This window comes from Lissotriton helveticus, chromosome 11 (assembly GCF_964261635.1).
Source record: "Lissotriton helveticus chromosome 11, aLisHel1.1, whole genome shotgun sequence".
NCBI classification, from domain to species: domain Eukaryota; kingdom Metazoa; phylum Chordata; class Amphibia; order Caudata; family Salamandridae; genus Lissotriton; species Lissotriton helveticus.
In genome coordinates this window covers 8,220,032-8,245,996 of record NC_136072.1, presented here as the reverse complement: position 1 = coordinate 8,245,996, position 25,965 = coordinate 8,220,032, and the positions used below count along the sequence as shown (strand labels likewise).

General features: G+C 41.8%; 1 protein-coding gene across 1 annotated transcript in view; it reads left to right on the top strand.

Annotated features, from left to right (window-relative positions):
* Nucleotides 1-25,965, top strand: part of LOC144792209 (putative cation-transporting ATPase 13A4) — a 325,411-nt gene that overhangs the window by 38,120 nt on the left and 261,326 nt on the right. Inside the window, exon 2 of the mRNA XM_078667110.1 lies at nucleotides 4,821-4,994. Within this exon, the coding sequence (XP_078523236.1) occupies nucleotides 4,821-4,994 (174 nt within the window). The remainder of the gene's footprint in view (nucleotides 1-4,820; nucleotides 4,995-25,965) is intronic.

The window sequence follows — 25,965 nt, the reverse complement described above, 5'->3', positions numbered from 1 at the left end:
ATCGGCCAAGTCTCCTCGGCCTGCTTCTAGAAATTAAAAACCTTGCAGAGATTCCTGCACCTCCTTCCTATGGACGGCAGGAAGTCTGTGGTCCGCGCAATGCTTACGTCAAAGCTGGATTACGCTAATAGCCTGTACCTGAGTCTTCCAGTTTATCTGACCCACAGGCTCCAGGTTATCCTGAATGCTGCGGCCAGACTCATTAGAAATGTTCTGCTGCGTCATCACATCTCAACCCCACTTGCGGAGCCTGCACTGGCTGCCAGTCAAAAGGAGGATAGAGTTTAAGGCATTGACCACCGCCTACAGAGCATCCAGGGATAAGGGCCCTGTGTACTTGAGGCAAAGACTCCAGAAATATCAGCAGTCCAGGGCCCTGAGATCCAATTAACAGCAACTTCTTAGGATTCCCTGTTTTGCCAAAGCCAGGATCAGGAGTTGAGCCTTCTCAGTGCGAACTGCATCCCTGTGGAACTCCATGCCGGAACACCATCGCAAGGCAGAAACAGAACAGCTATTCCACTTCTGTTTGACACATCTACAATGCAGAACCCTACAGCGCAGACCCTCACATCATTGGAACCACCATTACGTGGCACATTTCCTAAGCAGGACCTCGAATCCCAGACCCACAGCTCATTGAACCCAGCACTGCGTGTCCCATCTCCATTGTAGGATCTTGCATTGCAGCTCTGCAATGTTGCAACCACCACTGCCTGACGCATCACCAACCCTGGACCTCGCTTGGTCCCTCTATCTGGCCCGTGTTCCATCATGGTCGACCTAAACTTGTATCACAGTCTGGTGTGACTAATTACTACATTAAGCACTTTGTGCTCCCTAGCACTATTTTTAACTTAATTTTTTTAATTGCTTATCTCCCGTTCTATCAGCTGGATTTTTCTCTTCTTCTTAAATAACTTATTAAAATTTACTCTATTGTTCTAAATTGGTGTGGGTTTTTTCTTGAGTTGTGCTTATTGCTGTTTGGTTGCTACATAAATACTTTGCACATTGCCTCTAAGTTAGTAGTCTTTTGTAATCCTTTCTTTTCTTTCTATTAAAATAATTGTTTTAATAGAATGCATGTATATGTTCGTTGTCCAGTTACATGTTGGCCCTGAGGAAGGTGAATTAAAGAAATGATACCACCGAAACGTACGTAGGCCGTATGCACTGTAGACCCTCATACAAAATAGAATAAAACCTCGAAGAAAGAAAAGAAAGGATTACAAAAGACTATGGGGCATATTATCAAGGGGGTTTATCTCCGCTTTTTTGGCTTTAAAAGCCAAGAAAGCGGAGATAAAATGATCTCCCTATTACCTAGCTGTCGCTAACACCAGTTAGCGACAGCTAGTAGGAGATAGCGACCATCTTGGGCCCCACTTTGCATGTCAGTGATATTTATCACTAATGACATGCAAAGTGGGCGTGCCAAGATGGTAGCGACTGGAAACAGTCTCTAACATCGCTATCTCCTATTACCAACTTTTGGAGATATTCGCGCTAAACGCGAATATCTCCAAAAACTAACACCTGCCCTGAGCAGTTCTTAGCCATGTTATCCAATGGGAGGTGGATAACATGGCTAAGAGCATTAGCTCGGTAATGTATGAATATCGCTGACTTTTCAGCGATATTCATGCATTGCGGCCGTTTTTTTTTCGCATTTGCGATAAACCTTGATAATAGCAAGGTTTATCTGCGATAATTTCTGACGATGCTTAGCGTTAAAAAATGTGTTGCTAAGCATCGTTAGCGATAAATATCGCTTAACGTTGGTAATATGCCCCTATATTCTGAGGAGTCCAATATAGGACACTATTGTTTCACTGTGTATTGTTTTATTGTTTTCTGTATTGTTAGTACATTAGATATGATAGTCTGAGTGTGTATGAATGATGGTTTGAGCGACAGTAATTGTATACAGATTGTTTAGGGGTTCCTGTTTTAGCAACGTCTAAGCCCTGTATTTTAAATAGACGTACAAGTGTTATCATGTCATTGCATCACAATTTTGACAATATAATCACCAAAAAAATGAAAAAATAATTTGATATAAAGTTGAATAAATGAAAATAACTAATACTATGTCTAAGTGAAAGATTCTATGTACCCTGCTGCATCCTGTATGAAAATTGTGAACAGACTTAAATGCTATTATGCAAAGATAGATAGGTCAGAATAGAGGTTCCCCCCTTTCATTGTTGTTCGATAGTCACTCCCTCCTCTAGACCTGAAATCACCGTAGGGAGTACCCTTGTTACCTATGTTTTGCTGTTTGGTTGCTACATAAATACTTTGCACGTTGCTTCTAAGTTAAGCCTGGCTGCTTTTACGTCACACTACTAGAGGATTGAGGGCAGGTTAAGTGAGTGACTCGGTTGTTCGCCCTGACAGGAATTGTGACTGTTGATTGAGAAGGGCTCACACCTTCCTAAACCAACAATTTCTCACAAGCATCCACCAATAAACAATTTCTCTTAAGCAACTATTGTGCCGTCCACTAAAGTAGTAGTGCTTGCATGGCTTCAGCCCTAGCTTGTGTAGCCTGACTGTCGCAGTTTAAAAAATGCAATTTGACCAGTCAAAATAAACTCTTTTGAAAGGTAAAAAATACCTTTTTCATTAATACAAAATCACCCGTATGTATTCCTTGTAGCCCACAAGGCAGTGTGCATGGAATTTAAAAGTAGGACATATAGAATTGTAATATTAACATGTCCTTACAGTGAGTAGCACCTACAAGTTATTTTTCACTGTGGCCGTCCTAGGTGTACTATGAAGAGAACCAGAGTACAAATTAAAATTCTAATACTGTAGCTCAGGAATGGGACTAGCTAGAAAAATAATGAAAGACAGTGTTTAATAGATATCAAAGCATAATTAAATGGTGAAGTCAGATTTTTAATAAATAGTTAGGAAAAGTAGCTTTTAGAACATTAACTTTTCCCTGCCTTAAATTTCTCAAGGCTAACTTGTATTTTCTCTGCAGCTTCTCCCAGCCAGTGATAAGCATTTGAATAGGTGTGAAAAAAGGTTTGTAATTCTTCCCAGGAGCAGACAATAGGCTGATCTAATTGGGAAGAGATGACTCATCTGAACCTCACAGAATATGTAGGGTGGGGCTGTGGGCATCCTTTTTGACACTTTGTTCAATTCTGCTGGAGTGTTAAATCCTGCTCTACCAGTTTGCCGGTTTTACATATAACACTTAGGGTGCAAATAAAAGGAAGAGAACAGGATACCAAGACAATTCTTCTGTATCCACTGTCCGATTGCTGGTGAACCCTGCTTTTATCCTACCAGACTTCTGCTACCAGGTTTATTGTGGGTACAGTGGATGCTTCAATTTGGATTTTAGTATTGGATGTAGAAAGACTCTAGGAGTACCGTAGTATTCTCCTCATACACATCCCTAAGCCTCAGAGCCCAAGTTTAGAGTGGCCGAAGACTGTCACCTTATGGAAAAATGACCCAAATGGGAACTGTTACTCCATTGTTGGGCCAGGAGTCATTCCCACCTGCTAGCTTTTGTCAGGAATAAATGTGGCATCTTCAGGCACCCACTTCGGAAAACACTTCCTGGACATGAAGGAGAACAAAAACGTTCTGGACCTACTCCCTCTTTATCCAACACAAAGAAGTGGAGCCATACGGCTGGCCTCCTGTTCAAGCTACAGGAACACAAAAAGCTACCAGAGGCATTTCCTGCAACTGCCCAGCTGACCAGTAGCAGGTGGCCCTCGACTGGGCCTTGCTGCTGTCTCTGTCTGACACAAGTGAGACTATAAGTACCTTTCTTGAGGTCCTGTGGGCTTCGGAAATGTACTCCTTTGGTGGATTTTGACATAAAGGACTAATTGAAAACGTAAACTCTCTGACTATGATGAATATGGTTGGTGTATCTGACTTGCGCTCCATCGCGGATCAAGGACTCGAGCAATGAGGAATACAGGGTATTGAAATTCAGGGTTCTGCTTACACGGTGAGAGGGAAGCAAGCCACATTAGTGGGGCATCTGCGCTGGCCGGGAGTTAGAGGGCCTCTGTCTACTTTAGTGGCAAATATGAGCAGTACAAGGGATAAGAAAAAAACTAGTTGTGTACACCACTGCTGCAGCCATCAATCACCACTTCACACACAGAAGTTTGTCTACATTGTTGATTGCCAAACACTTCTGATTCTTCTCTCTGCCCTTCAATAAATAATTGGATAAGAACACAGCAGATATGTTCTGGCTGGTCACTGTCTGACATGTTTCATTATTACACTGATTTTTGCATCGGGCACCCAATTCAAATATGTTGATCCTATCCTTCTTCTGCTGTCAAAAAATCATTGACCCCACTGGTTGACAATAGTTACACGGATGTCTTCTGTTGTTTCTCTCGAGCTTTCCCTAAAACACAGTTATGTCTTTCATATTCTAGTACAGTCAGCAGAATCTGGGGAAATAAACTCTAGTTCAGAACTCAGAATTTTCAGCGGGTTAATTTGCCACATTTCAGCCTATGAAACAACACATTTGTTAAATTCATGAATTGTTAATGGGAAGGTTGCACTTCAGCTAAAAAAGCTACTTATGTCCTCTTTATGTGGATCAAAATATGCAGGTGTTAAGAAACTACTTGATAATGTTGCACAGTTCAATAACTGAGGGTGAAAAGTGCACTGCTGCAAGTATTGGCCATGCCAAGAAATGTGGAACTGCACAGAGATCAAAAATGTTCATTATATTCAATTTCTATGAATTGGAAGAAGGTGCCTCATTGCCAGTTTCTTTAACGCTCCATGTTTATGCTTTTACTTTGCAGGAAATGTTTGGATACAAGACACACCCTTGCCGAAGGGTGTTGTGCATCATTGGTCACATCCTGTCCCTTGGCCTCCTTCCCTTTCTGTTCTATTGGAAGCCGGAGTGGGAGGTGTGGGCGCACTGTACGCCGTCCACCTTGAAAGACGCGGATGTCATGTTACTAAGGACCACGGTAAGGTGCCTTGGTTGTTGAGTTGGGTTGGATGACAGAAGTATGCAGCACAAAAAGGCATTCTTGGGCAATAGCATGTATGTTATAGATATATGGGACATGGTAGGAATCATTTACACAAAGGCAGCATGTATGTGGGTGGTGATTTCTAATGCTACCAAATGTCATTTGCTTTGAAGAGGTGAATTACCTGGTCCTTACTGAACTGCAAGAGAGTTAAGGCAGTTCTGATTTTACACAACACAGTTCCAGGTCTTGGGAAAGTAGATGGAGACGGCTTGCCTTTCTGTTGTCTATTTTTTGTAGTTTAGCATTTTATTAGGTTTGGCCTATAACAGCTTTATTGGATTGCCAGCCTTTTGTTTTCCAAACAAATACTATACCTAAAATACATACATATATAGGGGCTACCAAGCAACATTCTTTCACCATTGGTCTGTTGACATGTCATTCAAATTATACTCCTTCTCACCCCAGCAAATGACCAGCACACTCTCCCCATTGGATAATTTCAGTTTGAGTAACTAAATTGTTTGCTTTTACATGTAAAGACACACCTAAAAACAGGCCCCCAAAAATAGAAATTGTAACATGCTTGAGCTTCCCAATGACTGATAGTCCTATGTATAGAAGGGTTGCATCAACTATTTTCAGAATTCTCAAGAGTTTATTGTAAATCACAATATTTATTCCTGGCTATAAACCAGCTTTGGTAAATGTATTTATCCTACTGAAAATGAGCACAAGTCATTAGAATAGCTGGAGCATCTGTACAGATCTTTATGTTGAAGTCACACCCCCCACAGCATTGTAATTGACATTAACACCACTCACACCAAGAGGAAGTTTCAGGCCTGAACTAACACCATTTGCCCCTGGAGGGAGAGTTAAAAATTAATGACCAACTGTAAGGAAACTTGCATTTGTGCTGGTTTCCCCCACTTTGTTCCCCATGTAGGGTTACTATTTGCTGGCTTTCGACGTTGAGAGTGCACCAAGGCCTACTTTCCAGACCTTAGCGACAGTGTTCTTTCCCTTACAAGATGCTATGTTTATTTGGGTGTCCCAATTGGCATGTGTTGACTTACTTATAAGCCCAGAGTATATGGTGCCCAGTACCCAGGGCATGTAAGGCTAGCTGTTCACATAAGAGCTGCAACAACAGTTGTGCCACTCTATGAGTGACAACGTGAAAACATGACTTTCAGCAGCAATTGCAGACTGACAAGGCTGTTTATGCACTACACACATGACTTTGCCACTACCACTATTGTCAAAGTACATAGGTCCCTTGACTATATATATATATATATATATATATATATTCACTGAAAAAACCATAGGTTATAGACCATATATAGTTAGGAAATAGCATTTAGAAAACCTTATTTTACTCACACAAAACCATTGAAATTCCATATATAGTTAGTTGCACTAACTATATATCGCGCACCTGCAATCCACTGCTGATGATGTCACATATTACATCATTCATGACATGGTCAGTGACATCACTGATGACATCACTGATGACATCTCAAATGACATCACTGATGACATCACTGATGACATCTCATTTGACATTACTGATCACATCACTGATGACATCATTCATGTGATGATACAATGAACCTCTTCAGACTCTAATATAACCGTAGATACACTCAGTGTAAACAGACACTCACAGACTGTCACTCATCCATGGAGTTACTCACACACCTAGTCAGTCTTGCAAAGAATCAATCACACCTCGATTTCCTCAACTATATAGTTATACACACCTTACTTATTGGAACATATAATAACACATATTTACTCTGTTATACAATCCCTGATACAAGTTCACAATAATCCATACAGCCACTCACACATTCACTGGCTCTTATGCACAGTTATTTATATATGTCAACTATCACATGTACTGTGTTTTACGTATGTACTTACTTTGACATGTAGCACTGAGATATCCATTCACTCACCAATACACTCATGCACACAGTCAACCGCCCATACAGATGTTTCCACATGCACTTTTGAACCCATACATCTAGTGAATCAACTGCTCACACATCTATGCACAGAGTCATACACCTCCCAGACACCCACACACACACTCAGTCTCCCATACAAATACTTGGGCAACTAATCAATAACCCATATAGTTAGTCATATAGCTAATGATCAACACATGCATCAGATTACAAAACAACAGACACAATGATGCACAATTTAAAACAGTTTAGTCACTAACCCATGCACTCAGTGAGACACATTTAATCACTCACTTATACAGTCAGTCATGCACCTACTAAATCCTTCATCCAGACACTTATACATCCACTCATTCTTCAATATGTAAGACATATTTTAACTTTACAGAAGCATACAGTCACTGGATGTTGTCATCAGTGATGTCATCAGTGATGTCATTTGAGATGTCATCAGTGATGTCATCAGTGATGTCACTGACCATGTCATGAATGATGTAATATGTGACATCATCAGCAGTGGATTGCAGGTGCGCGATATATAGTTAGTGCAACTAACTATATATGGAATTTCAATGGTTTTGTGTGAGTAAAATAAGGTTTTCTAAATGCTATTTCCTAACTATATATGGTCTATAACCTATGGTTTTTTCAGTGAATTTTCAAGGTTTTGTAAATGCTAATTCCTAACTATATATGGTCTATAACCTATGGTTTTTTCTGTGAATTTCATTGGTTTTTTAACAGCTAATATCTGTAGCTGTAAAATGTATTCTTCTTTAAATCCAAAAATATATTTTATATGTTTATGAATAATTTTTTTTTAAAATATTTTTTTTTCTTCGTTCCCGCTTCGCGAATCGGGAAGCTTCCCGTTAGCTGACCTTGATGCCGCGAAATAGACCGCGAGCCGGTAAACGTTTCTTTACCGCAAGTGCCGCGTTAGAAAACAACATCGTGACGCCTCCCGTCCGCATGACGTTCCACGTTGTCGCTTGATACGTCATATGACGTGCTACGTTAGCAAACTGGTACGCGAAGCGAGTGCCAAAGCGCAGGTTTCTGGAAGCAAACCGGGAGGCCCTGCAAAGCGCTTAACGTAAACACAGCAAGTCATGTGACTTGGTAATAACACTTTTCATTGGTTCATTTCACTTTTGGTTTCCTAATGATGTAAGACTAGGTCATATAATCTAAAATGAACACTTTTGATTGGTTGAGAACTCTTGTTTTTCCCAAATGATGAAAATCCCTCCTTCTTTCCTCACTCTGACTTTCATCATTGTGAGAGAAAGACCCTTTGTGATCACTGAGCAATGGCTTCTTTAGTAGCTTCAGCTGGTGCTTCCCCACCACCTCCACCACATCCAAGGAAGAGTGGACCACCTGCTCAAGTTGTAATTCAACAAGAAGAAGAAGAAGAGGAACAGGAGGACGAGCACGAAGAGAGGCAGTTTTTGCCTGAGCAGCCCAAGACGTCTCACCGGAAAGAAAACTTCATTTGGCAATTTTTTAAAATTCCCAAAGGTCAGAAAAAAGTAAATGCAAGATACGTAACTTGCCTTATATGTCAAGATAGACTGTCCAGAGGGACCGACAAAAAATACAGTTTCGGAAACTACACAATGCATCGCCATATGACTAGGTGGCATCCTAACAACTACAGTGCTGCACAGTTTCGGAACGACCTAGATAATCTCCCTATTATGGCCAGAAGATCTGTTGTACCGGAAGTAACGGGACCAGAGGGCAGGGAGATGGTGCCAAATATACAAATGAGATTTGGTGAAGTAAAACACACCTGCGTATTTTGCGATGGATTCATTTCCTACGGAGAAAGAAGCATCACTCTGATCAACAGAGCTATTGACTATCATATGCAAGTTTGTCCGAAACGCCCAAAATAATAAATACTTCTTTTTTTTGTTTTGTTGCTCCTGTTGAGCCCTTTACAATGAATCGTTTTCATTGCCCCCTCCAAGAAAAACCCCAAAAAATATAAAACTGTTCCGAAAAATTCAAAAACAGTAAAAAAATGTTCAGAAAAATAAAAAAAAAAGTTCTTTTCAGAACTACCTCCCCGTTATTAAAAAATTGGTACAATATTTGGAACTGTGCCAACCTCTATTTCTCTTAGTTCGCTTCCTAGTTCGCTCGCTGGTACGCGAACTGGAAGCGAACCAAAAACAGTAAGTATAAGGGAAGGAAACACACACTTATGTTAAAAGAAAGACAGCTATAGGGGAGTAAACTAGAGATACTATTACCCATAATCCACTACTGATGATGTCACATATTACATCATTCATGACATGCTCAGTGACATCATCAGCAGAGGATTGCGGGTTTTTTGGCAACATGCCTTATCCACGGTTTAATAACGCTGCCTTTTGCTTTATATAAGTTTTCAAATTGTATGAAATATATACCAATAGGTCTTTATGAACCTTTAGGTAGTGCTTTTGTTCATGAGGTCTGGTCGCTTCCATACACATACAGATGTTTCAAAGATGATCAAGAAGTTTATCTGAATGGAGAGGAATGCACTGAGACGCCAGATCATTCACTAATGTGTAGGCACATACAGTTACACGATTCATGCAACAAACACCGACCAAATATGGCTTGCGTGTTGCAAGGCACGCCAGTTCCTGCTATCATCCCCACGTTCAAGTTGTTGGAAAATGGTAGTTATTTGATGCTCAATAATGAAGATTGTTCTGAGTTAATTAAAAAGTATTCCTTTTATCGTAACAGTAAGTGAACGGGTTATTTGCTGCAGAAATGTTCTATTTCCTCCCACACATGAACATAGGGAGTTTTCAATCTGGCCACAAATACCAACCTTGGGACACGTTTCAACGGCATGACAAGAATAAGAGCTCTTTTGTCTCAGAGAGAGGTGGCCTTGAGTTCGGCCCGTGAAACTTTCGTACTTCACATAGCGAACACCCGTACACAGGTTTGCCTTTCAATTTCAGCAACATGTTTCCGACTATCTTTAACGCATCCTCCACAAAATCCCTGGCACACTTTTTTAAAGTTGTTACCAGTGGTCTCGTGACTTCATTTGAGAAAATCTTTGGAGTCATCCCTGCTCCCTTTCATTCCATTTTCTCCACTCTGGTTCGTGGATTGCATTTTTACTTGCATTACCAGCGGACGCTCTTGTGCTTTTTTACATTTTTAAATATGGATGTCCCTCCTATGCAACCTCCGACCCTGCAGCTGCTGACACTGTTCCGCAATCGCATGCTAGAATATTATGGCACAATGCCGTTGGCGATATTAAGCACGGCATATGGATTATCTTTTCGGTTCTCCTACTTCACCTGTGTCCAGCCTGTATTTCACTGCCTGACCTGTGATTTCGATTGGGCCATTGATTTGTGTCTCTGCGGACCGGTTTCTCCTGACGTCGACTTTAATCAGCTGATGACTCCTATCATTACTCACGAGTTGATTTGTCCTGGCGAAAGGATTATGGCTGTGGCATTGATGCATGGACTACTTGGTCCCTGGAATTTACTGGCGGCAGCACAGTCTTTCTTGGAACACAGCTTTCTTGAAAACCCACCGAGCTGTCCTCTGATGGTGATAGAGGATCCGGTGCTGGGAGAGCACGTATGTTCTTTTCCGCTTTTAAATTGGATGGCTGAACTGTTTTCGGATGAAGACGGTGACTTCCTATTGGAGGCTGTTGCAGCTTATTTTGCATACACAGTTATGTCATAGACCTTTTTCATGTTTGATATGCTGAGTACTAGCATTTCATTGACAATTCATTGACTTATTTGTCAAGTTTTTATTATTTACCTTGCCTATTGGCTTAAGACTCGATAAAGTACTTGGCTGTTTTATTTTTCTTTAGCATTGAATTTTCCTAGTTTTTAATGCTTTACCTTGCGGACCGTCCACATATAAACTTGCAATCTGCTCTCATGAGATGGCACTTCTATTATCTTATTCAGTTCGTTTCCGGATCATGAGGAGGTGTCATCTAGGTCCTGGATATCTTTACACCGTGTTAAGTTAGCATGGGCTCATTACCGGTTTAAACGCCATTTTTCCTTTTTTGCAACTTCTGCACACGACACTTAGTTGTTGCTTTAGCTTTCCACCTAGTAGTTCATCGTGGTTTACATGAGAATAATATGTTATTGGTCTACTATCTGCTTTACTTGTTAAACTATATCTGTACAGCGAGTGCTAAAGTTTCAAGAACAACACGATACAGAATTGTTATGAGGTCTGATCTCCACGACTTCATACTCATAACATAAGTGCAACTTCTGCCAATTCTGGGCATGAGGCGGGTTTTATATTGCTTTGCCGAACACACATACACAACAGTTGATGCGGTTCACATGAAGAGAGAGCTGGTGTATGCTGATGTGATTCCTTCAAATCTAAGACACTAAAGTATGGACACGCCCTAAACCAACACAAAGAGACCTTCTTAGCAAATAATATAATATGTGTATTAGGGAGGGTGAGATATAAGCAGCCGCGGGCCGTGGAGGGAGTTACGATGGGGCAGGGAGGCGGGGAGGGGGAGAAGCAGGGTGGAGCCCTCTCTACCTTGCCCCTCCCCCTCCCCGCCTCCCTGCCCCACCGTAACTCCCTCCACGGCCCGCGGCTGCTTATAAGTGTTGCTAACTCTTATTCATTTACAGCATGTTAACATACTGTCACCATTCGCTTTTTATGTACTAGTAACTATGCTGGTAATTTTGCTACTGATAATATGTGTACTTGTATTCTCCACCCTGCTTCTCCCCCTCCCCGCCTCCCTGCCTCACCGTAACTCCCTCCACGGCCCGCGGCTGCTTATAAGTGTTGCTAACTCTTATTCATTTACAGCATGTTAACATACTATCACCATTCACTTTTTATGTACTAGTAACTATGCTGGTAATTTTGCTACTGATAATATGTGTACTTTTATTATCTAAGGTACTACGCCTGAGAAGACGGCATTAGTAAATAAACATTTCAAATACACATGTGTTCTTCTTAACTCCATGTTCTGGTTTCTAAGAAATATATAACGACCGACTGTTCATGAGTTCCACGTATCCTGAGGTACTATAAGTTCATATTCTGGATTGTCTAAACATTGAGAGTTTGTTATATCCAATGTGACACTGTACCTAGCTTGCTAAATAGTTTTTGATTACTAACGTGAGTTTTGGGACACCCTAATTCGCCGAGGTTCCAATCCTCTGTCCACAGTTCTGTGTGAGAACAGAAACCCTGCGACAGGGGCACCCCCGACCCTTGCTGGAGCTTCATCACACTTGCGATACAACTCCAGCAATGCGCCACCTTTACGGCACAGATACATCACGCATCTGTGCTGTTTTTGCCCCATGATGCGCCGCATTGTAAATGCAGCACACCATAGGTGACGGAACAGCGGCACAGAATGACTAACACATCCCTGGTGATGCGCCAGTCATCATAAATCTATCCCTATGCTTCTTATCTTGTTAGAGATGAACCGCCATATGTATCATAAAAGTTATTTGCATTTCCTAAATAGCGAACTTTAAGGAATAAATAGCGATTCTTTACCATTCCTAGTTTGCGATGAGCTATTTGCTAATTAGCCGAATGTAGCCCAATGAAGCCCAATGTAGCCCAATGTAGCCCAAAGATGGCCGCCAGACACACAAAAAAACAAATGTAGCCCAAATATCAGCCAGATGTAGCCCAACTATAGCCCAGTGACAGAATGACCAATCAGCTTCGCAAACCTCCGTTACGCGAAGCGGAGCGCTGTTACAGATATATATCTTTTTTTGAACGTTAATTTCTCAAAATCCACTGGAGCACATATATTGAGACCTAGCAAAGGCACATCGGGCTACCAGTCCCTAATATTTTGCCAAGTTTCGTGCAAATCCATTCAGCCGTTCAATTATTATTTTTATTATTTTTTTTTGCCCCGCGGGGCCCTTTTAAAACCTCCACATCAAACCTAGGGGGTCAGCGAGGATCTACTATGCCCCCTTATAGTTATTTCCCCCTTTGTTTTGACCTCCTCTTGTCTCTCGATCCTACCGAGAGACAAGATGGCGGCCGCTACGGACTGTTTGGAATGTTGACAGACGCCGGAGAACCAATCAGCTTCGCTTCACAAAGCTCCGTTGCGCGAAAAGTCTGCGAACCAGAGCGCTAACCGGTCCGCTGTTACAGATATATATCTTTTTTTAAACGTTAATTTCTCAAAATCCACTGGAGCACATATATTGAGACCTACAAAAGGCACATCGGGCTACCAGTCCCTACAATTTTGCCAAGTTTCGTGCAAATCCATTCAGCCGTTCGGGCTAAAAGTGAGGCCAACCGCCCTATGGAAAACTCAATGTTAAAAACACGTTTTGGGACCCCCCTTTTTTCTCGGCCCCCACTGGACGAACCCCCCCCAAATTTTCAAGGGCTGCTCAGAAACAAAATGTGCCATTTTCCTGAAAATTTCAGCCGATTCCGTCCACAAACGCCAAAGTTATTAGACATAGAATTTTCAAAAAACCCATAGAGAAAAAATCCTAACTATATATACCTACTGGCGACCGCCAGTAGGTAATATATATATATATATATATATATATATTCACTGAAAAAACCATAGGTTATAGACCATATATAGTTAGGAATTAGCATTTACAAAACCTTATTTTACTCACACAAAACCATTGAAATTCCATATATAGTTAGTTGCACTAACTATATATCGCGCATCCGCAATCCACTGCTGATGATGTCACATATTACATCATTCATGACATGGTCAGTGACATCACTGATGACATCACTGATGACATCTCAAATGACATCACTGATGACAACATCCAGTGACTGTATGTTTCTGTAAAGTTAAAATATGTTTTACATATTGAAGAATGAGTAGATGTATAAGTGTCTGAATGAAGGTTTTAGTAGGTGCGTGGTTGACTGTATGAGTGAGTGATTAAATGCGTCCTACTGAATGCATAGGTTAGTGACTAAACTGTGTGAAAGTTTGCATCAGTATGTCTGTTGTTGTGCAAGCTGCTGCATGTGTTGATCAGTAGCTATATGAGTGGCTATATGGGTTATTGATTGGTTGGCCAAGTATTTGTATGGGAGACTGAGTGTGTGTGTGGCTGGTTGGGAGGTGTGTGACTCTGTGCAGATCAATGTGTACTTGTATCAGTGATTGTATAAGAGAGTAAGTATGTGTTAGTATATGTTTGAAAATGTAAGGTGCTCTATGTTTAACTGTATAGATTAGAAAATGGAGGTGTGATTGATTCTTTGCATGACTGACTAGGTGTGTGAGTAACTCCATGGATGAGCAACAGAGTGTAAATGTCTGTATAGGTGTATGAGTGCATATGATAGTGTTGTAAAGATGAGTGATTGTATGTATGAATGATTGTATGGATGAATGAGTGAATGTGTGTGTAGACGTAGGAATCAGTGAGTGCGTATGTAGTAACTAGTATTGGTGTGTCAATGGTTTCAAAAATTATACTCTGTATTTAACACTGGTTGTAACAGAGGTTATATTAAAATGTGAGGAGATGCATTGTATTGTCACATGAATGATATCATCAGTGATGTGGTCATTGATGTCAAATGAGATGTCATCAGTGATGTCATTTGAGATGTCATCAGTGATGTCATCAGTGATGTCACTGACCATGTCATGAATGATGTAATATGTGACATCATCAGCAGTGGATTGCGGATGCGCGATATATAGTTAGTGCAACTAACTATATATGGAATTTCAATGGTTTTGTGTGAGTAAAATAAGGTTTTGTAAATGCTAATTCCTAACTATATATGGTCTATAACCTATGGTTTTTTCAGTGAATTTTCAAGGTTTTGTAAATGCTAATTCCTAACTATATATGGTCTATAACCTATGGTTTTTTCAGTGAATTTCATTGGTTTTTTAACAGCTAATATCTGTAGCTGTAAAATGTATTCTTCTTTAAATCCAAAAAGATATTTTATATGTTTATGAATAATTTTTTTTTTAAATATTTTTTTTTCTTCGTTCCCGCTTCGCGAATCGGGAAGCTTCCCGTTAGCTGACCTTGATGCCGCGAAATAGACCGCGAGCCGGTAAACGTTTCTTTACCGCAAGTGCCGCGTTAGAAAACAACATCGTGACGCCTCCCGTCCGCATGACGTTTCACGTTGTCGCGTGATACGTCATATGACGTGCTACGTTAGCGAACTGGTACGCGAAGCGAGTCGCAAAGCGCAGGTTTCTGGAAGCAAACCGGGAGGCCCTGCAAAGCGCTTAACGTAAACACAGCAGGTCATGTGACTTGGTAATAACACTTTTCATTGGTTCATTTCACTTTTGGTTTCCTAATGATGTAAGACTAGGTCATATAATCTAAAATGAACACTTTTCATTGGTTGAGAACTCTTGTTTTTCCCAAATGATGAAAATCCCTCCTTCTTTCCTCACTCTGACTTTCATCATTGTGAGAGAAAGACGCTTTGTGATCACTGAGCAATGGCTTCTTTAGTAGCTTCAGCTGGTGCTTCCCCACCACCTCCACCACCTCCAAGGAAGAGTGGACCACCTGCTCAAGTTATAATTCAACAAGAAGAGGAAGAAGAGGAACAGAACGACGAGCACGAAGAGAGGCAGTTTTTGCCTGAGGAGCCCAGGACGTCTCACCGGAAAGAAAACTTCATTTGGCAATTTTTTAAAATTCCCAAAGGTCAGAAAAAAGTAAATGCAAGATACGTAACTTGCCTTATATGTCAAGATAGACTGTCCAGAGGAACCGAGAAAAAATACAGTTTCGGAAACTACACAATGCATCACCATATGACTAGGTGGCATCCTAACAACTACAGTGCTGCACAGTTTCGGAACGACCTAGATAATCTCCCTATTATGGCCAGAAGATCTGTTGTACCGGAAGTAACGGGACCAGAGGGCAGGGAGATGGTGCCAAATATACAAATGAGATTTGGTGAAGTAAAACACATCTGCGTATTTTGCGATGGATTCATTTGCTACGGAGAAAGAAGCATCACTCTGATCAACAGAGCTATTGACTATCATATGCAAGTTTGTACGAAACGCCCAAAATAATAAATACTTTTTTTTTGTTTTGTTGCTCCTGTTGAGCCCTTTACAATGAATCGTTTTCATTGCCCCCTCCAAGAAAAACCCAAAAAAATATAAAACTGTTCAGAAAAATTCAAAAAAAGTAAAAAAATGTTCAGAAAAATAAAAAAAAAGTTCTTTTCAGAACTACCTCCCCGTTATTAAAAAATTGGTACAATATTTGGAACTGTGCCAACCTCTATTTCTCTTAGTTCGCTTCCCAGTTCGCTCGCCGGTATGCGAACCGGAAGCGAACCAAAAACAGTAAGTATAAGGGAAGGAAACAGACACTTGTGTTAAAAGAAAGACAGCTATAGGGGAGTAAACTAGAGATACTATTACCCGTAATCCACTGCTGATGATGTCACATATTACATCATTCATGACATGCTCAGTGACATCATCAGCAGAGGATTGCGGGTTTTTTGGCAACGTGCCTTATCCACGGTTTAATAACGCTGCCTTTTGCTTTATATAAGTTTTCAAATTGTATGAAATATATACCAATAGGTCGTTATGAACCTTTAGGTAGTGCTTTTCTTCATGAGGTCTGGTCGCTTCCATACACATACAGATGTTTCAAAGATGATCAAGAAGTTTATCTGAATGGAGAGGAATGCACTGAGACGCCAGATCATTCACTAATGTGTAGGCACATACAGTTACACGGTTCATGCAACAAACACCGACCAAATATGGCTTGCGTGTTGCAAGGCACGCCAGTTCCTGCTATCATCCCCACGTTCAAGTTGTTGGAAAATGGTAGTTATTTGATGCTCAATAATGAAGATTGTTCTGGGTTAATTAAAAGTATTCCTTTTATCGTAACAGTAAGTGAACGGGTTATTTGCTGCAGAAATGTTCTATTTCCTCCCACACATGAACATAGGGAGTTTTCAATCTGGCCACAAATACCAACCTTGGGAGCAGATTTCAACGGCATGGCAAGAATAAGAGCTCTTTTGTCTCAGAGAGAGGTGGCCTTGAGTTCGGCCCGTGAAACTTTCGTGCTTCACATAGCGAACACCCGTACAGAGGTGCAGACCCTTTTCAATTCAGATTTGCCTTTCAATTTCAGCAAGATGGTTCGGACTATCTTTAACGCATCCTCCACAAAGGCCCTGGCGCACTTTTTTAAAGTTGTTACCAGTGGTCTCGTGACTTCATTTGAGAAAATCTTTGGAGTCATCCCTGCTTTCTTTCATTCTATTTTCTCCACTCTGCTTCGTGGATTCCCATTTTTACTTGCATTACCAGCGGACGCTCTTGTGCTTTTTTACATTTTTAAATATGGATGTCCCTCCTATGCAACCTCCCGCCCTGCAGCTGCTGACACTGTTCCGCAATCGCATGCTAGAATATTATGGCACAATGCCTTTGGCGATATTAAGCACGGCATATGGATTATCTTTTCGATTCTCCTACTTCACCTGTGTCCAGCCTGTATTTCACTGCCTGACCTGTGATTTCGATTGGGCCATTGATTTGTGTCTCTGCGGACCGGTTTCTCCTGACGTCGACTTTAATCAGCTGATGACTCCTATCATTACTCACGAGTTGGTTTGTCCTGGCGAAAGGATTATGGCTGTGGCATTGATGCATGGACTAATTGGTCCCTGGAATTTACTGGCGGCAGCACAGTCTTTCTTGGAACAGAGCTTTCTTGAAAACCCACCGAGCTGTCCTCTGATGGTGATAGAGGATCCGGTGCTGGGAGAGCACGTATGTTCTTTTCCGCTTTTAAATTGGATGGCTGAACTGTTTTCGGATGAAGACGGTGACTTCCTATTGGAGGCTGTTGCAGCTTATTTTGCATACACAGTTATGTCATAGACCTTTTTCATGTTTGATATGCTGAGTACTAGCATTTCATTGACAATTCATTGACTTATTTGTCAAGTTTTTATTATTTACCTTGCCTATTGGCTTAAGACTCGATAAAGTACTTGGCTGTTTTATTTTTCTTTAGCATTAAATTTTCCTAGTTTTTAATGCTTTACCTTGCGGACCGTCCACATATAAACTTGCAATCTGCTCTCATGAGATGGCACTTGTATTATCTTATTCAGTTCGTTTCCGGATCATGGGGAGGTGTCATCTAGGTCCTGGATATCTTTACACCGTGTTAAGTTAGCATGGGCTCATTACCGGTTTAAACGCCATTTTTCCTTTTTTGCAACTTCTGCACACGACACTTAGTTGTTGCTTTAGCTTTCAACCTAGTAGTTCATCGTGGTTTACATGAGAATAATATGTTATTGCTCTACTATCTGCTTTGCTTGTTAAACTATATCTGTACAGCGAGTGCTAAAGTTTCAAGAACAACACGATACAGAATTGTTATGAGGTCTGATCTCCACGACTTCATACTCATAACATAAGTGCAACTTCTGCCAATTCTGGGCATGAGGCGGGTTTTATATTGCTTTGCCGAACACACATACACAACACTTGATGCGGTTCACATGAAGAGAGAGCTGGTGTATGCTGATGTGATTCCTTCAAATCTAAGACACTAAAGTATGGGCACGCCCTAAACCAACACAAAGAGACCTTCTTAGCAAATAATATAATATGTGTATTAGGGAGGGTGAGATATAAGCAGCCGCGGGCCGTGGAGGGAGTTACAGTGAGGCAGGGAGGCGGGGAGGGGGAGAAGCAGGGTGGAGCCCTCTCCACCCTGCCCCTCCCCCTCCCCACCTCCCTGCCCCACCGTAACTCCCTCCACGGCCCGCGGCTGCTTATAAGTGTTGCTAACTCTTATTCATTTACAGCATGTTAACATACTATCACCATTCGCTTTTTATGTACTAGTAACTATGCTGGTAATTTTGCTACTGATAATATGTGTACTTGTATTCTCCACCCTGCTTCTCCCCCTCCCCGCCTCCCTGCCTCACCGTAACTCCCTCCACGGCCCGCGGCTGCTTATAAGTGTTGCTAACTCTTATTCATTTACAGCATGTTAACATACTATCACCATTCGCTTTTTATGTACTAGTAACTATGCTGGTAATTTTGCTACTGATAATATGTGTACTTGTATTATCTAAGATACTACGCCTGAGAAGACGGCATTAGTAAATAAACATTTCAAATACACATGTGTTCTTCTTAACTCCATGTTCTGGTTTCTAAGAAATATATAACGACCGACTGTTCATGAGTTCCACGTATCCTGAGGTACTATAAGTTCATATTCTGGATTGTCTAAACATTGAGAGTTTGTTATATCCAATGTGACTGTACCTAGCTTGCTAAGGGGTTTTTGATTACTAACGTGAGTTTTGGGACACCCTAATTCGCCGAGGTTCCAATCCTCTGTCCACAGTTCTGTGTGAGAACAGAAACCCTGCGACAGGGGCACCCCCGACCCTTGCTGGAGCTTCATCACACTTGCGATACAACTCCAGCAATGCGCCACCTTTACGGCACAGATACATCACGCATCTGTGCTGTTTTTGCCCCATGATGCGCCGCATTGTAAATGCTTTACAACAAGGGGTGGTGATGGACAGAGTCTCTGAATTAAGCAGAGTACTCTCACCCAGTCAAGAGATCAGGGCTAGATCCAACACCGTTTTTTAGCTCATTGCACCATCCCAGTTTCAGAACCTGGCTGTATGCAAATTAGTCTGTCCCTGGCCCAGTGCATCATGGGAACAGGGCAGACCAGACTACAAAAGCCAATTCTTACACTGGGAAGGAAACAAGCTTCCGGGGACCGGTTTCTGCCATTTCAGGCGTCTTCGGCCCGGCTTGCTTTAATCCAGATGGTGCAATGAGCAAGGGACTCACATCTGAGTATACCCTTCCACGCTTAGGGTGGACAAAATTATTTACAACAAGGGGTGGTGATGGACAGAGTCTCTGAATTAAGCAGAGTACTCTCACCCAGTCAAGAGATCAGGGCTAGATCCAACACCGTTTTTTAGCTCATTGCACCATCCCAGTTTCAGAACCTGGCTGTATGCAAATTAGTCTGTCCCTGGCCCAGTGCATCATGGGAACAGGGCAGACCAGACTACAAAAGCCAATTCTTACACTGGGAAGGAAACAAGCTTCCGGGGACCGGTTTCTGCCATCTGCCAACCATTCATCACCACCCCCTTTTCTGAATCGTTTTTGGCCACTATAGGTGTGGCAGGGTATACTCAGACATGAGTCCCTTTCTCACTGCTCCATCAGGATTCAAGCAAGCCGGGCCGAAGAGGCTGAAATGCCAGAAACCGGTCCCCGGTAGCTTGTCTCCTTTCTGGTGAAGAATTGGCTTGGTAGTTTGGTCTGCCCTGTTCCCATGATGCACTGGGCCAGGGACAGACTAATTTGCATATAGCCAGGTTCTGAGCTGGGATGGGGCAGTGAGATACATAACGGTGATGGATCAAGCCCTGATCTTTGGACTGGGTAAGAGTGGTCTGCTTAATTCAGACACTCTGTTCATCACCACCCCCTTTTCTGAAGCATTGTAAATGCAGCACACCATAGGTGACGGAACAGCGGCACAGAATGACTAACACATCCCTGGTGATGCGCCAGTCATCATAAATCTATCCCTATGCTTCTTATCTTGTTAGAGATGAACCGCCATATGTATCATCAAAGTTTTTTGCATTTCCTAAGTAGCGAACTTTAAGGAATAAATAGCGATTCTTTACCATTCCTAGTTTGCGATTAGCTATTTGCTAATTACAAATTACCCATTCATTTCCTTCATTTCCATAGGGCGGTTGGACTCACTTTTAGCTCGAACGGCTGAATGGATTTCCACGAAACTTGGCAAAATTGTAGGGACTGGTAGCCCGATGTGCCTTTGCTATGTCTCAAGATATATGCTCCAGTGGTTTTTACGAAAATTAACTTTGAAAAATATATATTGGGCTACATTGGCCTATATATATGTTGGAGCCCAAATGTAGCCCAATGTAGCCCAATGAAGCCCAATGTAGCCCAATGTAGCCCAAAGATGGCCGCCAGAGACAAAAAAAACAAATGTAGCCCAAATATCAGCCAGATGTAGCCCAACTATAGCCCAGTGACAGAATGACCAATCAGCTTCGCAAACCTCCGTTACGCAAAGCGGAGCGCTGTTACAGATATATATCTTTTTTTGAACGTTAATTTCTCAAAATCCACTGGAGCACATATATTGAGACCTAGCAAAGGCACATCGGGCTACCAGTCCCTAATATTTTGCCAAGTTTCGTGCAAATCCATTCAGCCGTTCGATTATTATTATTATTATTTTTTTTTGCCCCGCGGGGCCCTTTTAAAACCTCCACATCAAACCTAGGGGGTCAGCGAGGATCTACTATGCCCCCTTATGGTTATTTCCCCCTTTGTTTTGGCCTCCTCTTGTCTCTCGATCCTACCGAGAGACAAGATGGCGGCCGCTACGGACTTTTTGGAATGTTGACAGACGCCAGAGAACCAATCAGCTTCGCTTCACAAAGCTCCGTTGCGCGAAAAGTACGCGTCCTGGGACGCTGCCCGGTCCGCTGTTACAGATATATATCTTTTTTTAAACGTTAATTTCTCAAAATCCACTGGAGCACATATATTGAGACCTACAAAAGGCACATCGGGCTACCAGTCCCTACAATTTTGCCAAGTTTCGTGCAAATCCATTCAGCCGTTCGGGCTAAAAGTGAGGCCAACCGCCCTATGGAAAACTCAATGTTAAAAACACGTTTTGGGACCCCCCTTTTTTCTCGGCCCCCCCTTGACGAACCCCCCCCAAATTTTCAAGGGCTGCTCAGAAACAAAATGTGCCATTTCCCTGAAAATTTCAGCCAATTCCGTCCACAAACGCCAAAGTTATTAGACATAGAATTTTCAAAAATCCCATAGAGAAAAAATCCTAACTATATATACCTACTGGCGACCGCCAGTAGGTAATATATATATATATATATATTACCTACTGGCGGTCGCCAGTAGGTATATATAGTTAGGACCTAGTTACCATAGGAAATTCCGAACATTCTATTGGGAATAACTTTGGCGCCGATTGAGGGATCTGCCTGTAATTTTCCTTAAATTTGCCTCGCTCCGCTCCGCTCCTTCCCTGAAAGTTTCGGGGGGATTTGTCAAGCAGGGGCCGAGAAAAAAGGGGGGTCCCAAAACGTGTTTTCCCCATGGTAATTTCCATAGGGACATTCTGACAAGGCTACAGATCGAACGGCTGAACGGAATTACACCAGATTTGGCAAAATGGTAGGGCCTGGTATGCAGATGTGCCTTTTGTATGTTTGGTGTAAATCCCTCCAGTAGTTCTTGAGAAAATTGAATTTGAAATTTTTCAAATGGCATTTTCTATGGGACCTTTAGACACGGCTACAGCCCGAACGGCTGAACGGAATTACACAAAACTTGGCAAAATGGTAGGGACAGGTATGCAGTAGTGCCTTTTCTATATTTGGTGAAAATCCCTCCAGTAGTTGTTGAGAATTTGAATTTGAGCAAATTATATATCTATATGTGCTCAACATTCTATTGGGAATAACTTTGGCGCCGATTGAGGAATCTGCGTGTAATTTTCCAGAATTTCGGCCAGCTCAGCTCCGCTCCTTTCCTGAAAGTTTCAGGGGGATTCGTCAAGCGGGGGCCGAAAGGGGGGTCCCAAAACATGTTTTCTCCATGTTAATTTCCATAGGGACCTTTAGACACGGCTACAGCCCGAACGGCTGAATGGAATTACACCGAACTTGGCAAAATGGTAGGGCCTGGTATGCAGATGTGCCTTTGCTATGTTTGGTGAAAATCCCTCCAGTAGTTCTTGAGAAAATTGAATTTGAAATGTTTCAAATGGCATTTTCTATGGGACCTTTAGACACGGCTACAGCCCGAATGGCTGAACGGAATTACACCAAACTTGGCAAAATGGTAGGGACAGGTATGCAGTAGTGCCTTTTCTATATTTGGTGAAAATCCCTCCAGTAGTTGTTGAGAAAATTGAATTTGAGCAAATTATATATCTATATGCGCTCACCGTACATGCACTGTACGCGCACTGTACGCGTACCGTACGCTTGCGTGTGCGTACCCTTACGTGCGCGAGCGAGTTTCTGATTGGCTGGCAGTCGACTGTCAACATTCCAAACTGTCCAAACCAGGAAGTGTTGGCCAATATCTTGTTTTTCAGGAGAACTGAGGCACAAGAGAGCCCAAAACAAGAGTGGAAAACATGAAAAGGGAGCAGGGTAGAGACACCTCAACCCTCTAGCCCTTCTCAGGGGGTCCCAAAAGGACCCCCCAAGGGCAAAAAAAAAAATCACGGGGTACGCGCACCGTACGCGTACGGTACGCGTACCGTGCGCGTACCCCGCGATTTAAAAAAAAATAAAACATTGTTTGCACTTGGTGGTCCTTCTGGGACCCGCTGAGAAGGGCTAGGGGGTCAGGGGATCTCAACCCTGCCCCCTTTTCACCTTTTCCACTCTTGTTTTGTGCTCTCTTGTGCCTCACTTCCCCTGAGAAACAAGATGGCTGCTCAGGTGGTTCCAGAAGGATAATAACATATATAAACGTTATCCGCTAATAGAATTAGCATTTACAAAACCTTTGAAATTTATTGAAAACAAAATATAGGTTTCACGCCTGATATAGTTAGGAATTAGCATTTAAAAAACCTTGCAAATTCACTGAAAAAACCATAGGTTTCAAGCCTTATATAGTTTGGAATTAGCATTTAAAAAACCTTGCAAATTCACTTAAAAAACCATAGGTTTCAGGCCTTATATAGTTAGGAATTAGCATTTAAAAAACCTTGCAAATTCACTTAAAAAGCCATAGGTTTCAGGCCTTATATAGTTAGGAATTAGCATTTTAAAAACCTTGCAAATTCACTTAAAAAACCATAGGTTTCAGTCCTTATATAGTTAGGAATTAGCATTTTAAAAAACATTGAAATTGCTCCTATATAGTTAGTTGTACTAACTATATTTCGCGCACCCGCAATCCACTGCTGATGATGTCACATATTACATCATTCATGACATGGTCAGTGACATCACTGATGACATCACTGATGACATCTCAAATGACATCACTGATGACATCACTGATGACATCTCATTTGACATCACTGATCACATCACTGATGATATAATTCATGTGATAATACGATGCGCCTCCTCACACTCTAATATGACCTGTGATACACCCAGTGTTAAATACAGACTACCATTCTTGAAACCATTGACACACCAATACCAGTTACTACATACGCACTCACTGATTCCTAGGTCTACACACACATTCACTCATTCACACATAGAATCACTCATACATTCAGTCACTCATCAATACAACACTATCATACGCACTCATACACCTATCCAGACACTCACACACTGCCACCCATCCATGGAGTTACTCACACACCTAGTCAGTCATGCATAGAATCAATCACACTTCCATTTCCTCAACTATACAGTTATACACACAACACCTTACTTATTCAAACATATACTAACACATACTTACTCTCTTATACAATCACTGATACAAGTACACAATGATCCATACAGCCACTCGCACTGGCTCTCATGTATAGTCATTTATATATGCCAACTCTCACATGCACTGTGTTTTACATATGTACTTACTTGGACATGTAGCACTGAGATATCCATTCACTCACCAACACACCTATACACACAGTCAACCACCCATATAGCTGTTTCCACATGCACTCTTGAACTCATACACCTAGTGAATCAACTGCTCACACATCTATGCACAGAGTCACACACCTCCCAGCCACCCACACACACACTCAGTCTCCCATTCAAACACTTGGGCAACCAATCAATAACCCATATAGCCACTCATATAGCTACTGATCAACACATGCAGCAGCTTGCACAACAACAGACATACTGATGCACACATTCAGACAGTTTAGACACTAACCCATGCATTTAGTAAGACACATTTAATCACTCACTCATACAGTCAGTCACACACCTACTAAATCCTTCCTCCAGACACTTATACATCCACTCATTCTTCAATATGTAAAACATATTTAAACTTTACAGAAACACACAGTCACTGGATGATGTCATCTGTGATGTCATAAGTGATGTCAAATGAGATGTCATCAGTGATGTCATCAGTGATGTCAAATGAGATGTCATCAGTGATGTCATCAGTGATGTCATTTGAGATGTTATCAGTGATGTCATCAGTGATGTCACTGACCATGTCATGAATGATGTAATATGTGACATCATCAGCAGTGGATTGCGGGTGCGCGAAATATAGTTAGTACAACTAACTATATAGGAGCAATGTCAATGGTTTTTTAAATGCTAATTCCTAACTATATAAGGCCTGAAACCTATTGTTTTTTAAGTGAATATATATATAAGTCTCCTCTAAGGCAGGTCTATTAGAAATGAAGGTTTCTGGTAGTCAGAGTATACACCCTGGCCTAGTAGGAACCACAATCCTAGTCAGGGTAAGGCAGACACACAGAAACATTAACCTGTCCTCATTCTCTGGTAGCTTGGCACACAGCAGGCAGGCTTAACTTAAGAGGTAATGTGTAAAGTATCTCTTCTGGGTGAGGGAAGCTATCACCTCATCTCTTCTGAGTGAGGCAAGCAATCACTGTAACTCTTCTGGGTGAGGATGCTTGAACCGCTGACTGTTCTTAGGGAGGCAAGGTTGCACCACTATCTGTACTGCACCTGTTCAGGGTGAGGCAAGCATTCACTGCATCTCTTCTGGGTGAGGGAAGCTATCACTGCCTCTCTTCTGGGTGAGGGAAGCTATCACTGCATCTCTTCTGGGTGAGGGAAGCTATCACTGCCTCTCTTCTGGGTGAGGGGGGCTATTACTGCAT